The sequence below is a fragment of the Scomber scombrus genome, chromosome 19 (assembly GCF_963691925.1).
Source record: "Scomber scombrus chromosome 19, fScoSco1.1, whole genome shotgun sequence".
NCBI classification, from domain to species: domain Eukaryota; kingdom Metazoa; phylum Chordata; class Actinopteri; order Scombriformes; family Scombridae; genus Scomber; species Scomber scombrus.
In genome coordinates, this window is record NC_084988.1 from 19,722,209 (window position 1) to 19,738,074 (window position 15,866).

The 15,866-nt window shown below is 40.5% G+C and overlaps 1 protein-coding gene across 1 annotated transcript in view; it reads left to right on the forward strand.

Annotated features, from left to right (window-relative positions):
- LOC134000956 (apoptosis-stimulating of p53 protein 1-like) overlaps positions 1-15,847 on the forward strand; it is a gene marked incomplete in the record, with an annotated part of 39,502 nt that extends 23,655 nt beyond the window's left edge. The window contains 18 exon segments of the mRNA XM_062440485.1: positions 850-906; positions 1,088-1,208; positions 1,552-1,631; positions 1,756-1,923; positions 2,027-2,167; positions 2,282-2,477; positions 6,876-6,943; positions 7,300-7,510; positions 7,647-7,874; positions 8,006-8,233; positions 8,714-8,864; positions 8,983-9,020; positions 9,131-9,498; positions 9,826-9,963; positions 11,146-11,279; positions 11,694-11,860; positions 12,013-12,212; positions 13,956-15,847. Coding sequence (XP_062296469.1) covers positions 850-906; positions 1,088-1,208; positions 1,552-1,631; positions 1,756-1,923; positions 2,027-2,167; positions 2,282-2,477; positions 6,876-6,943; positions 7,300-7,510; positions 7,647-7,874; positions 8,006-8,233; positions 8,714-8,864; positions 8,983-9,020; positions 9,131-9,498; positions 9,826-9,963; positions 11,146-11,279; positions 11,694-11,860; positions 12,013-12,212; positions 13,956-13,997 — 2,736 coding nt within the window.
- Positions 15,848-15,866: the final 19 nt, after the last annotated feature.

Below are 15,866 nucleotides of genomic sequence, written 5' to 3' on the forward strand. Positions count from 1 at the left end.
ATGAGTAAATAAGAAATAGTGCTTTTGAGACATAATACAGTTCAATATTAACCTTCTCTCATTAGTTTAATTACTGGTCCTGCACACACATACAGGTGTTTTCAATGACTGACCATTTAGACCACTGCAGCTAGCTGGGGATGATGTCACCTACTCTATGTAATAAAAACAATGCCCTGCTATAACAGGTGCAATAAATTAACAAGAAATGAAAGGAGCTGTCAATGAAGCACAGTCTGACCACACCTACTGAGAGTCCTGACAAGAGGTCTGAAAACACTGTGTAAGAGGCGTGCAAGGTGTATGTTTCTTAAAGCAGTGCAAACCAATAAATGGTATTTGGATGAAATTATCAATCAAATGATTTTCGTCAGGAAATAATACAATTATCAAGTGCAATAAACATGTGCAAGCTTCAACTCCAATATTTAAATTCTATATCTTTTGAGCTGCATTCTCTATGCTAACGAAATTCTAAACAGCTTGATGGAAGTGGAGTTGTTGAAACACAATAAACAGCATACAATTGAAATGCAGTCTATTTGTTTTGATTATTTTTCATTTGAATAAGCTCTGTTCCAAGTTTCCAAACTTCAGTATATGCCTCAGGGGATGAGAGGAGAGAGAGGAGAAGGGTGGATACTTGGGATAATCCATTTTGAGTTCAGTTGTTGTGGTTATTAATCATACAGTCTATGGTTTTAACAAACAAATCCAAAAAATTACAGTGTTTGATGGCAGTGACAGAAAACACAGGCACTCCAGCTAACTGGGGTCACGTTTGTGTGTCTGCACCACTGAAAATGTCTCTGGAAATGAATGAAAATGCAATATGCTTTTTCCCTGTAGGAGCAGAGACTGAGGTATCTTCAGCAGGGAGGCAGATCTAACCAGGGACAAACACAGGTGGGATCCATATGACGATCAGAGACATTATAATAATTATTCCAAACTGATTGCCATATGCTAAATGAATGGATGTAAATTTGATAAAGCAGAGAAAACCTAATCATTCCCCTCTTAAAATGTGATAAAAATACAAATTAGTTTGTGTTTTTCTTTCTTATTCTTTTTCTCTCTTGTTTAGTCTGAAGCTGAGAAGCTGCAGCGGCTGAAAGAGCGAGTGGACACCCAGGAGTCGAAGCTAAAGAAGATCAGAGCCATGAGAGGACAAGTCGACTACAGTAAACTGATCAACGGAAACCTGTGTAAGCCTAAACACGATGCAGAGATGATGACTATGGATTACAGGCACTGCAGTTTTATGACTACATATTAAAAAGACTGTATGTACTTTACCATGAACTTAATCTGGTGAAATAGTCTCGCTGCTTCAAGCCTCCACAAAGCAGGACTACCAAGTATGGAGCTAACATATTACAATATGTACTATAGATTAAATATGTTTGGCTCTTTTACATATTGCTGTAGAATCATACACACTCAAAAACAGATAAATTGGGTTTCTTGATACATAAAGACAGATAGCACAGATGCCATTTTATTTTAAATATTTGTCTGATTTGCTCTCCTCCTGGTTTCTTTCCCCAGCTGCAGAGATTGACCATGTTAGCAGCCTGTTTCAGGAGAAGCAGGCAGAGCTGCAGTCTGCTGTGGTCAGAGTGGACCAGGTAACATGGAGGGGGTTAGGGTTAGGGTTAGGAGGTCAGAGACTCATAGTCAAGCTTAATTTATTTGGTCAAAATGCAGCTTGAGCCAGTTGTATTTACGCTCTTTTAAAAATTGTCTTACCAGTTGACTCAACAGTTGGAAGATCTGAGAAGAGGACGCCTTCAACTGCATACTGTAGCACCGCATCATGGGGCACACACGGGACACCATGGCACAAACACTGGCCAGAAAGGATCACCCCTGTCCGGCCCTGCAGCCCTGGAACTGAGGAAGCTCTACCAGGAGCTGCAGGTAAATTCAACTTTCTCATAATCTCATCAGAAATAGGAATGAACAGCGTTGAAGTTCTTTTGTTTGGGTCATAAAATAAGTGTTGTGATGCTCCCTGTGTTAGGCTCGTAACCGTCACAACCTGGAGCAGAGCAGCAAGTTGGTGCAGAACAAGGAGCTGCTGAACAAGAGGAACACCCAGGTCACAGTGATGGATCAACGCATCGGAGACCTGAGAGAACGACTGCATAAGAAGAGAGCTGAGGTACAACTCTTAAACTTTATCGTTGATTGTTTTAGCGCTTTATTGACTTCTTTTTTTTTGCCTTTCATTTCTCGTGACTTACAACTTCTGTGTATGCTTGCACCTCCTCTCTAGTTGTGTCGTATGAATGGAGGCGTCCTGTCCCCCCCTCAAACCTCTTCCCATCCTGGCGTTGGAGTTTCAGGTCGAGTGGCGGCTGTCTGCCCTTACATCCAGGTTCCAGCTGAGGCGAGACAGGAGACGGGCTACCCCCTGCCGTCTGACCCACCACCCAAACCCACCCCTCTCAGCCACATCCGCTCCCTCTCAGGTTGGTACAACTATCTTTCTTTCTTAATTGATTGCACTTGTCTCATATCTCTGTCTGAGCTCTAACTTGCTGTCCTTCTATTTCCTTTTCCTGTCTGTTGGCTCCATTTTTTTCCTTGCCCCTTGTCTGTTGATTTTATCTTAAATGTCAATATTAATGTTATTTGTGATTATTGTTTTGTCACTTGTTGACGTGGTTGTGACTACCCTTGTCACTGTGATGTGATGTCATTATGATGTCATCCTGTCGATGTGTGCGGTGGTTGGTCGTGTTACTGTCACCTGTGTCTGATGTTGTCCTGTTGTGTTGTTGTTGTTGTTGTTTTGTGGTTGTTACTGTTGTCGTGGTGGGTGTGGCCACGCAGAGGAAGACAGGAGTGGCATCAGGAAGTCTCCCGGCCAATGGAAAGTGTCAGATTTAGACATCGTCCTGTCAGAGCCCACTGAGACGTGGGAGGGGCCTCGGTCCCCCCAGGAGGGCGACAGTAACAACAGTGAGTCCCTAGGAGGCACTAGAGAAACTCACTCACCGCTAGCCATAGATTAGCAGCACCTGGCTCCTCACTTCTCCGTCTGCACCTTGAGGTGTCATGCATACATGATTCCAACTTTCTTGTATTGAGCCTGAATCTTAAGATGAAAAATGGGCTGAAAAAAACAAAAACAAAGGGTGCATTCAAACCATCCACGCTGTAGTGTTTTTTGCCTACATATGGAACAGATGGGCTGGAGAGAGAACATAATCGAATCAGCTGCAGTAAATGACCTGAAAATGTTTAGGTCATGGATATAAGGACACAGACATGACATCTGATAGCCACCAGCTGTATGGGGTTAGGAAGTCTAATACAAGAAAATAAACTGAGGGCAAACCACAGTCTGGACAGAGACTCGTGTTTAGTTTTGTTTTACTTGTGTTAACAATAGAGAAAGGCAAATTATACCAAAGAGTTCAACGTCTTCAGTAACCTTTCAAGTCTAAATAGACAAAAAAAACACATAAACTTACTTAGATATAAGTAATAAAGAACGAATAATCTCAAGTATGCTTGACAGCAAAGAAAAACTGAACTGTATAATATTCAGTCGACTTCAAGGAATAGCTCTACATTTACTTGAAACCACTCTTATGTTTGCATGATTAATGTGAAGCTACAGTCAGCAGCTGTTTCACTTAGCTTAGCACAATGACTGGAGACAGGAGTAGACAGCTGTCCAAAGCTGTCCTACCTACACCTCTAAAACTCACTAACATCTCATTTGTTTAATTTGTACAAAACCAAAGCGTCAAAATGACAAGTGATGTTTTATAGAGGATTATGGGCCAGACTATCTTCTGGTCACCTTCGGGTGTCCAGATGAAATGTCCAACTGTTCCTTTAATGTAACACATAATTGAATTAAGTTCATAATATGACTAGTTTAACTTAACTGGCATCTTCCATCTATACTGCTAGCGCCCCCCTTGTCAGCGTTACCTCTCATTAACCACAGACCTACAGTATGTAAAGCTTTCAATCTCTCATCTTTGCTTATAGTAGTATGTAAGCACACCCAGGCTGGAAGTAGCAGAATATTTCCACTCACTTCATTTAACTCTTGGGTATAAGCAAAGTGTCTTGAACTAGCTCTGTTACAAATCCCATTGTATTCTTGAATGCCAAAGCAAATGCCACAGCTCTATTTATTGTCCCTGCTTATGTAATGTAGAAAAATACATTGCTGTAAATCATGTCAACAGTTGATTGGGCAGGCAGGCACAGCAAATGAATGAGAGGAAGTCTGAGGTATACTAACGTGTAGCTAAATATAGTACGTGTGTGTGTGTGTGTGTGTGTGTGTGTGTGTGTGTGTGTGTGTGTGTGTGTGTGTGTGTGTGTTTGTGTGTGTGTGTGTGTGTGTGTGTGTGTGTGTGTGTGTGTGTGTGTGTGTGCTTGTATGTGTGCTTGTGTGTGTGTGTCAGACAGGGAGAGATTTTAGTTGAGGGGAGTGCCGGGTCATGACAGCTGCTGTTGCTGTCATCAGAGAGATTAAAACTCTCTAACAAATGTTAGCACTGCATATCTATTATACTGCATGAGTACATCAGTCATTGGTGCAAGGATTTTTTTAATACAATAGCATTAGACTAAAAAAGGAATTATTTATTTATTCAGTGCAAATTCCACTGACTTGGACTAATATTTGCTGAAAAGTGGTAACGGGACCCAAGAGCCATTTTTTTATCTCTCTGTGAATGAGGAAGTATGGTTAATGTTATTAGAAAAGGCTTCCAAAACTGCTTTTGTTCAAGAAGAAAAATGATTAGACTGTTAAACCATTATGCCAATATGGTTCTTTTATTAACAATCAGATCTGGTCCAGTCAGCGTTTTCACTGCAGCGTGACTGCCTATAGTACACACACTAAATGCAGCATTAATTAATTAAAAACATTAAAGTATGTAAGAATAGTTTGCCATTTCGGTTAATACAATTAGTTGCTTTCTTGCTGAGAGTTATATGAGGACATTAATACTACTTTGATGTCTGTAGAATAAATATGAAGCTACAGCCAGCACCCAGTTAGCTCAGTGCAGTGAATGTAATGAGACTTTGTATCTTTTGGCCTAAATGATATTTCTGGCTTTGATTCAGAATTGATCACCTATTATCATACATATTTTCAAGAGTAATAAGCAAGATCAATCTACATTAGATGAAACCTGAAGAAGTTGCTTTTGAAAAAACCCTGAGCCACCCTTTGTCCTTGTGCCAGGACGTACTGTGATGGTGCCCGTGCTGTAATCTGTACTGTCTTTCCTGCAACACTAAGTGACCTCTTCTAATCTGGGCTCTCAGGCACATAGCCAAGTTTCCGCCTCGCACAGAGCTGACTGTTTGTTTCCTGTCGTGACTGTTTTCTTCCTGAGGTCGGCAGGTTACAGCAGCGGCAGTCAACAAGTATCACAGCGCAGCTTACCGACTACAGGACTCCCAGGTTCGATAGTTAATCAGCATTAGTATGTGATGGTGCCAGAACTGTGATGTGGCTTTACCACTGAGAGCTGAGCCAAATAGTTACAACGCTTAAAATGATACTTTGCTGGATTTTATAATGCTGTGACATTCAGTGGAAATAATATTTAACGGGTTTTCAATCCCACAATAAATGTCAACAACTAACATGGCAATTAACATGGCAGTGCAGACATATTGGATATTGGTAATCAGAAGTTTCTGAGAAACAACAATAAGTTAATTAGTATTAGTCATAAAACAGGAGCCAAAACCCACTTTTGGTATAATGGACTTTATTGAATCTAACCGTCCTCTTAGCTTGCTGTTAAAATTCTTTCAAACTGTAAAGCATTAAGCTCTCTACCTCCAGGATTGTCACTAGTTAACAAGCAGCAGTAGATGAAGACTTAGCGACTGACTGGTACTGTGACCTCAGTGCTGCATTGAGCTGTGCCAGTTCATTATATAACACCACCTCTGTGGAGACAGACGCTGGGTTAAACTGCTACTTTCCAAAGCTAACTGCTACCACTGCTCACAGCACTGGCTTCATTTTGTAATTAAGAGCTTAGCATTTTAGCACAGTCTGTTTTAAACCTCCAAGGCAGCAACTTTCTGTTATTTGGGAGTTTGGTATACACTGTGTTTCTGGGATTTTCTGCACTGGGCTGTACTGTAACAGTCAATTATATGACTGCAATTGTCAGTTACAATGAATGTTTGTCTTTTTTCATTTTCAGATACAGATGTTACCATGACAACAACCATTACGTTTGCTGCCAAGCACATAATCAGAGAGACTTTTGTGCCATTGATATACTACATACAGGATGCTAAACACATGTTTGCATCGCAAAATACGCTGTAATCACCAGTATGAACACGTAGAGTAGTTGTTAAGCAATTTAGCGCTTGTCTCATTGCATTACAGTGTTTGAGTTGAGGCTTGACAACTGAAAGCCAGACAAATTAAAAATAACTTGATGACTTGCAGTCAGTTCAATGTTGAATAGTTGTTATGATTAAATGCTGTCATGTGTACAGCCTGACCTGCACTGTTTTCATGTTCCTATGATGATATGCTTTTTAATTTAGTCATTTGGTTTGTCTTGTTTATTTGTATTGAATCAGTGGAGTTGCACACTGTGTGTACAAATTACTGGTAATTATCATCAAGACTCCTTCATCTTGTTCTCAGTGTAACATATGAACTTATTTTAATACCAACATGCTGTGTCTCCTACTCTATAACCCAATCTCCACTCTTACAAACTCTAACCTATTTTAATATACAATGATACATTAACATCTTCCTCCCGGTTTGTCTTTGTCTCCTCCTTAATTCCTGTTTTATAACATTTGTCCCTTTCTCAACACTTCCTTGCTCTCTCTTCATTCAGCCAATGAAGCATCATGGCCTAGCATCAGTAAGACTGTGCCCGATTGGAAGACCAACAGTCCAGAACAGGTACAGTTTCTACACTTGACATGAAGACATAATAGTTAAAACTATCAATGCAGTCATTCTCATAAATGTTTTAACCGATTATTTCTGGCAAATTATATTATAGAGACACTAAACTATGCCTCATTTTGCTGAGGGCCGCCTTGAGGCTGTCCCTGTCTCCCACTTTAAACACCAGTGCAGTAAAGGAGTGTGTGAACTTTTCAATCAAAGAAAAATCTCAGGAGGAAAATCTAGTAGTCATGCAGGTGTCACAGAGAAACCAGGGTATTCTGTCACGCTCCAGGAAAATCATTGTCAAACTCTCTCATTTCATTTCAATGTCTCTCTCTCTTCCTCTCTCTCCCTCTCTCTCTCAGCAGCTTCCCTCTGGCTATGGCACCTACCCTAGCGCCACCCACCAGGCAGCAGGGCACCACTCTGCTACCAGCTCCCTGCCCAGATCTGCTCCCGGTACGCTGGGCTGGCCCCGATCCAATGCTGCCAATGCCACCTCATCCTCCTCTTCATCATCATCCTCTTCACAACAAATACAGCAGCGCATCGCTATCCCTCCACATGCTATCCAAGGTAATTTTAGGATAAACACTGTTCCTTAATTGATGGGTGTTTGACCTGACACGAACCTTATAAGTGAAACACATGGGACCTAAAAATACTCAGTCAGGGCGATTGTATATTTTTCTTTACTTGTCTCTGGTGTTAGGCCCTGCCAACACCTCCCAGCCATCGCCACTGTCCCCACAAACTGAGCGAACAGATCCTCCTCCAGCGGTGGCTGTACGTCCCTATGTCCCGGACCATCCCTCCAGGCCTCAGTCCCCCAGGAAGGGCCCTGCGACCATGAACAGCAGTTCCATCTATAGCATGTACCTCCAGCACCCTCAGTCTAAAAACTATGGCTCTCTCAGCAACCGGACAACTGTCAAAGCAGGTATAAAATAACTAGGACCCGTGCCCACATTGTGCTGTGTAGACTAAACATACTATTTTTATTGTTGTTGCAATTTCCACAATATACAAGCCATCTAAGCACTATCTGTCCCATTTCCTTTCCTTCCACAGTCTATGGGAAACCCATCCTGCCCACGTCCTCCACTTCTCCGTCCCCTGTCCCTTTCCTCCAGGGAGGAGGAGGAGGAGGAGGAGGAGTAAGAGCAGGAGGAGAGGATGTTACAGATAAAGACGGAGGAAAAATAGGAGGAGGAGATGGCAGCGATGGGCAAGTCCTCCATCCACCCAGCGTGGATAACATCCCTCGTCCCCTGAGTCCCACTAAGCTCACCCCAGTTGGTAGGCACCAGAGGATAAATCAATAATGTGCTATCAATGTAATTTGTTTCCACGCTAACAGATTTAGCTTTTCAAAGATCTTTGTCTTGATTTTATGTCACAGATGGCAACACTGGCTTATCAATTAGTGGAAAAATATGTTCAGAACTGTTTGTGCAATTACAAGGAACAAAAGCAACCTAACAAAGTAGCAGCGTTGACTCATGATGACCTTGCTATTTAAATATCTCTAACCAAAACGCAAAGCGATGATTCTACATGGAGGTTGTTAAACTTTAATCTACTTATAATTTACAAAGCTGATTTTCTTCATAAGCCCGTCCTTAGAAAATACACATTTTGATACTTATCTGGACTATGAACATTTAAATAATCTGGAAAAAAGCAGCAACTAATACAATCTGAAATAAACAAATATTAGATGAAGAAATTGGTGGTTGTATTGACTCCTTGTAAGATAATCTGATTTGCCCTTCACAGCCCACTCCCAGCTACGTTACCAGAGTGACGCTGACCTTGAGGTTCTTCGCCGCCGTCTCAGCAATGCCCCAAGACCTCTGAAGAAACGGAGCTCAATCACAGAGCCTGAGGGCCCTCAGGGACCCAACATTCAAAAATTACTGTACCAGAGGTCTGTACTGCTGTACTCCACCAGATCGACAAATACATTTTCATGAAACTGAATTTGAAACAGAAACCGAATTAAGGTCAACAGCTAATCTGATTGTGGTTTCTGTTGTGATCTGCAGATTCAACACGTTGGCGGGAGGCATGGAAGTCAGCTCAGGTAAGACGCTGCCATACGATGATGATGTGGCTCTGTATGCTGTGTATTTCCAGCTGATAATGGTTCTACCTACTTGATGCTTAACTCATCTGTTTCACTCTTTATTCCAGGCAACACTTTCTACCAGCCTGACTGCATTTTGGGCGACGTGGACAACATCCATTCAGCCAATGGGAATGTAGAACCTGGTGACAAGCATGTCACTTTGGCAGCAGTGGAGGGCGAAGTTAAAAATCTGAACTCAGAATCCCGCCGCTTGTCCCCTCCTTCTGTCGCTGTAGAAACACCCAAAGAGACAACACCAGCAGTAGAAACTACCAATAAAGTGTCACCAACGCCAAAACCTAGCCCACCCCCCGTACCTGATAGGCCGGAGGACCGGAATAATAACAACCAGACAGGTTGTAGTCCTGCCCACAACAATATAACCCGCGCCTCCCCTGCTCCTTCACCACCTGCCCCACCTACACTGCCAAAGGTATGCATAGATTATAGTTACACCTGATACTGGTTATACACATAAACATAACTAGGACCTATGTTTGCTAACATTGAAGCTTTACAATACTTTTTACTCACAGAACTGATAAACACCCCTCTCACTTATTTCTCATCTTTTATAGCATTACGTTGTGCTGTATTCTTTTTCTCTGCCTCTGAATATTTTCTGCTTTCCTAAACAAACTAATTGTTCTTTGTAAAAGTTAATGTGCCAGATTAAGCAGTAAATGCTTATTGAGCTATTCTTTTTCTGCACTATCAACACATTCCTGTGTATGTGTGTTTCTCTCTATCTCTGCTGCAGACTAAGCGAACCAACCTGAAGAAGCCGTCATCAGAGCGTACCGGCCATGGTCTGAGAGTCAAGTTTAACCCTCTAGCTCTGCTGCTGGACTCATCATTAGAGGGAGAGTTTGATCTGGTGCAGAGAATTATATACGAGGTAAAACACAAGATTATGTTAGGGTATTAGTATTATAAAACTTTCTCATTTTCAAGATTTTTAAAGAGATTTATCTATGAGTGGAGATTAAGTAAATTCAAGTTAAATTGTTGTCCAGTATTAATCAGTATTATTTCTCAATGGGCTTGAAAATGGACAAACAACCAGGAGGAGGAGCAGTAACACAAAATGTGGGGAGCAGAAGAGACAGCACTTTAGTGGGAGAACATTGATTGTATGTCAATTTAGAATTCATTGTCATCTGCATAAAAATGTATGCTGCAGCTTCAAATTAGGGCAATTTCAGTGCTATGAAAGCTCAAAAAGGCAGTAAACTGGCTAATGGTAAATGGAGATTAGAGATGGGGGATTCTGAAGCCACAGTCTTCCAGAGTGTAAACTCAGTGGGGGATTGCAAAATCATGTGAACAATAATTTCCTCTGGTCTGACGTAACTGCACAAACATTATGAATCCTCTATTGAGTGCACACATTTTGAGCTGTTACCTTAAGCTGGGCTGGGAACAGTTTGGTTGTAATACTTTCAAGACATTTCTTTGTTGAATGAAAAAACACATTTCTTTATGCAACAGAAGAATTATGCATATGCCAGCAATAATTATACACCCACGCACAGATTGCCTCAATAGATTTACCTTTAAATAGAAGAAGCATAATACCTTCATGGCAATGCTAATTATGTTCAATATCTTTGATCCTCAGCAGTACTGTCATGGGAGATGTAGTCTCAGTTGTCAGTTGTGCAAAGTTTTTGTTGAAGACACACTTTGTATCAGTGTCTTACAGCAGCATCATAGTGAAAACAAAGCCCAAACCACTCATCTATGCCCTGACATCTTTCAGCATTTAGATGGACAAAAGTGCTTACTGACTCTCCGAACTGCAAACTCTAGCTGATGCTCTCAAGGAAAGATTCAAATGCTTCATATCAACAACAAGCTCAGTTTGATGGTTTCATAACCTGCAGCACTAAGACTGCTCAACAACTTCCTAGCTGTTTGAAAAATGTTGCAGTATCCTGAGTGGCACTTCTATAGTTATACCCACAAGAGTATAAATGTTGATTTTAGGATTTTTCCATTGTCACCAGTCATTTCAACACCTTCAAAATAGTCTAATATCTCTATATACAATCATCTTTTCTCATTATCTGTCTTTAAGGTGGAAAATCCCAGTATGCCCAATGATGAAGGAATAACTCCTCTCCATAATGCTGTCTGCGCTGGCCATCACCACATTGTGAAGTTCCTGCTGGATTTTGGAGTGAACGTAAACGCGGCAGACAGCGACGGATGGTCAGTACCTTCAATCAGTCATCCAATCATGTAACAGTCTGGACTAATAACAGATCAGTGGCTGCTGGAGGACTAGAGGGGAAATGAACAAAGTCTGTAGCGGTGATGCTGGAGATCAGCTCACAGGCAACAATGACAAGAAGATAATTACATTTCTAATTCATTTTTGACTCAGCTGCCTAAGCAGTATTAAAAGAAGAGATTAGCAAGTCTAATGAGGATCCGTTTTCAGAAGTTACTTGATTTAATTGCCGATGCATCTGACTGAATTCATGTTTAGTTAATGTCATCCTGTTTCATGATGACATTGATCGTGTTAAGCCTATTACATTTCTAATGCAGGTACAGTATTCAACATCTCTAAGATCATGTTTTAATATTCTCTGTCTCTATTTCATGCTTCCGTATTTTCAGGACTCCTCTGCACTGTGCGGCTTCCTGTAACAGCGTCCACCTCTGTAAGATGCTGGTGGAGTCGGGGGCGGCCATTTTTGCCACAACAATTAGCGATGTTGAAACGGCGGCAGACAAATGTGAAGAAATGGAGGAGGGTTATACGCAGTGTTCTCAGTTCCTTTATGGTAGGTAGATAAAAGAAGAAAGGAAGAAGAGAAATTGTCTAATTCATGGAAAAAATGACAAATACATTTTTCTTGTAGGATTTAAGGATAAACCAGTGAAATTTGCATGCAGACATCATGAGACACTTTTCTTTATTCTCTACCTCTCTCAGGTGTACAGGAGAAGTTGGGAGTTATGAACAAAGGCTTGGTCTACACTCTCTGGGATTACAGTGCCCAGCAGGCTGATGAGCTATCCTTCAGCGAGGGTGATGCCCTCACCGTGCTTCGTCGCCGTGACGACACTGAGACGGATTGGTGGTGGGCGAGACTTAACGACCGCGAGGGATACGTACCCCGAAACCTGCTGGGGGTAAGAAAACACAATTGACACCTCACTTAGAGACATGTGTCAGTTGCCTCTCCACCTGGATAGATAGATAGATAGATAGATAGATAGATAGATAGATAGATAGATAGATAGATAGATAGATAGATAGATAGATAGATAGATGGATGGATGGATGGATGGATGGATGGATGGATGGATGGATGGATGGATGGATGGATGGATGGATGGATGGATACATAGATAGATAGATAGATAGATAGATAGATAGATAGATAGATAGATAGATAGATAGATAGATAGATAGATAGATAGATAGATAGATAGATAGATAGATTACATAAAACATCATCCAACAGAAAATGTTCTAGGGTTAAAAAATGTTCTAACTTCAGGGAGTCCTGAAGCTTATTCCACCTCTAAGGAGTATTAATAAATAATGCAGTTTCTTCCAGTTCTGTATAAGGCATATCCAATGTAATGCTGCAGGTACAGTATCCTATATTTCTAAGTCTTAAAAGTGATGACAAAAGAAATGGTTGCTTTTTTAGGATGGCTTTATAGATTTTTTAAAAAGACTGTTGTTGCCTTTTAGTGGCGAGCTATGCCCACGCCACTTCCTCCTAGAGGATACACTGATGGCTTCTAAAAGTGTCACCTATAATAAATCTAAGAGAAATGTGATACACAGTTCTGCACATACCTGCACATTACGCCTAATGTTTATGTTGTGGGTTAAAGTAGATGTTCAGGGACAGACGCCACAAAGGCTGAACAGAACTCAGCAGACGTAATGCATAATTCACTCTCCCTTGTGGAGTATCACTCTGCTGGGCTAAATATTGCAGTAACAGGTAATGTGCACAATTATGTAGCTACCATCACAACACAGAAGTTATTTTAAACCATGCAATGAATGTTATTACCAGCCCTTTACTTCTGCCCATCTGCACTATAAAGTAACTAAAGGAAGTTGTTCTATAAAACCAGATAGACCAAAATAAGTCTCATTTTACATAAGTAAGCATGGTAGGGGTTTGGATTCCGACTAAATACAGCAAAAACAAACACAGTTCAGATGTAAATGAATAAGAAAACCATATTTGGTGTCAGCACAATTAGCGAAAAACTTAAAAGATTTACTGGAAATGTGGTGGGAAAGTATTTCTTTATAATGAGTATTTATGAGCCACAGCAATAAAACTAGCTGCTAACACTATATGGCCTCACTCCCAAATTCTAAAGGAATGTTTACTGGATCAATAAATCATTTTAATTGTGAAACTGAAGTGACAAGAATAATATTGGTGGCTGTAACAGAGGGTTAGAGAACTATTCATTATTGGACAAAGTTTATTCTTCACACAAGCACTGTACGCCTCAGGGAGTACAGTATGTTCACACTCCATAATGGTCCAAAATCAATTATTTTAGTAGAAGAGCTGAATAGTACATAACTTTAATTAAACTGTCCATCACAGCAACCCTTTACAGCTCCAACTATATAGCTGCAGCTGCACTGTATACATGCTGCCTTCTGCTGTGTACTTTTAGCAATGTAAGTAAGTTCTTGATCAGTTCTTGGTCAGTTTACACAAAACATGTGGTGTCACCAATACTCATTCCCATTCATTTCCATCCAGCTTCTCAAATGGCAGATTTATTCCCATACAGTGTCTTACGGTCTTCCTCCGTGATGTTAAGGCACCTTGCGAGCAATGTTAACATGATGCAGTGACCCTGCCCTCTCTCCTTCTCTCTCCGCAGCTGTATCCAAGGATCAAACCCAGACAACGCTCACTGGCATAAAGCCCAGATCAGTAGCAGCCAACGTGCACGCTTGCAGAGGCCGCATGCACGCAGAGAAGAAGAGCGTGTGGGCGCAGACATTAGGCCAGAAAGAAAAAGAAGAAAGAAGTGACAGAGGAGCAGGAGGAGGAACACGAAGATGGAGCTCGCACCTCTGATGAAGCAACTTTTTGTTTTGTTTTTTGGTTTGTTCGGATGTAACGCTGGAGCCACACAGCCAAATATATTTCCACGTAGTTGTTGCAGAGATTTTAAAAAAAAGATATCGCCTGAATCTTATTTTGAGAAACAGTACAGTAGCTTTACAACTTTACAAGAGTTCAGCCGCATGATAGACACCGAATAAAAAATAAATAAAAAATCCAATTCATCATTTGGATGCAGCTTCAAGTTCCACGTCAGTTCATCCAGCTCCGAACATTAAAACATGAGCTTTGAATTATAGGGCTCGAGCGACTACTCATCCAAATATTCTTGACCTTTGAATGTCACTTTATTTTTGTATGGTGTTAATCTTGTAAAAAAAAAAGACAAAAAAACACAAAACCAAACACCCAGATCATAATACTAAGCTCGTGAGCAGCATAGCGAAAAGATTTGCTCATTCTCAATCACAGCAAACCAAGTATGTTGTCTGAAAACTTTCAATGCAGTACATTTACAGGCTAGATCAAGTAAAAGTATGTGTGGATGTGAAATGTGAAGATGGAGAGAGCGAAGTGAGAAGAAGGGAGCAGACAGTTTTCATAACTTTGAATGTGTGTTAAAGCAAGTCAGGTTGTGTCAGTGTAAAAGGAAAGATGTTAAAGTGCAGCCGAAATACTAAAGAACAGAATCCAGCCAGCATCTGACGCCCGAGATCAACATCATCCCACATAAGCATGTTCACAGTTTAATATTGTGACATGCTGAAAAAAAGAAAAAAAAAGGTTTGAACTGATATCAGAAGAATATTTTGGTTCTGAATGAAAAGCATCAACGTCTCAGCCTTTTAGTATTGTGTATTAATGTTGACTCAGCACTAGCGCATGCTGTCGTATCAACATCTGTTCCACTTTGACATGATTTCTTGTACAGTACAGAAGAAAGAAGGAGAAAGAGAGGAAACAAGAATGTGACTGGAATGTTTGTGAAATACAATGGAATTTGTGAAACCAAAGTACTTAGAGAGGGTTAAGGGGTGACAGAAGAGAAGAAGTCAAATTTGTTTATACGAAAATTTAAATCCACTGTTTGCGAGAAACCATTTATAACAAAGTTAAATATATAAAGAACTCCTGTGGCTACTTATTTTGCAACTTCTTACAAACCCTGGAAAGAAACGTCTTTCTTCAGGGTTGAAAATATAATGTATACAGATTATCACTGTGCTGAGTGGTTAAGTGTGAAAAGGGCTAAATTAGCCCAGAGTGAGTGAATAATCTAAAGCGTGAAAACAACTCGAGTTCATCTCTCTGGTAATTTTTTTTTTCTTCATATTTACATATTTGAGTAGCTGTATGAAATGTATTATTCCCCTGATTTGTGATTTTATTTAAAACAAACAGTGTTTTTCTATTATTATTATTATTATTATTGTTGTTATTATTATTATTATTATTATAAAACACTGCTCTCCTTTCTTTTGGGCTGGGTGTTAGTGCTGCCAACACTCACTGCTGCCACCCAGTGTACACCAAGGCTGTGACGCTGCACAGTGTCATTTCCTTCAACACATGCTGTGTATGATATGAAGCAATAAGTGTGATGTTTGGTGTGAGAATGGCACGTTGTACCATTACTTACTTGTGTATATGCAACCTGTAACTATACAGCTAATGTACAATAATAATAAAGAAAGTATAATCCTTACAGAGAATCAAATCTGTG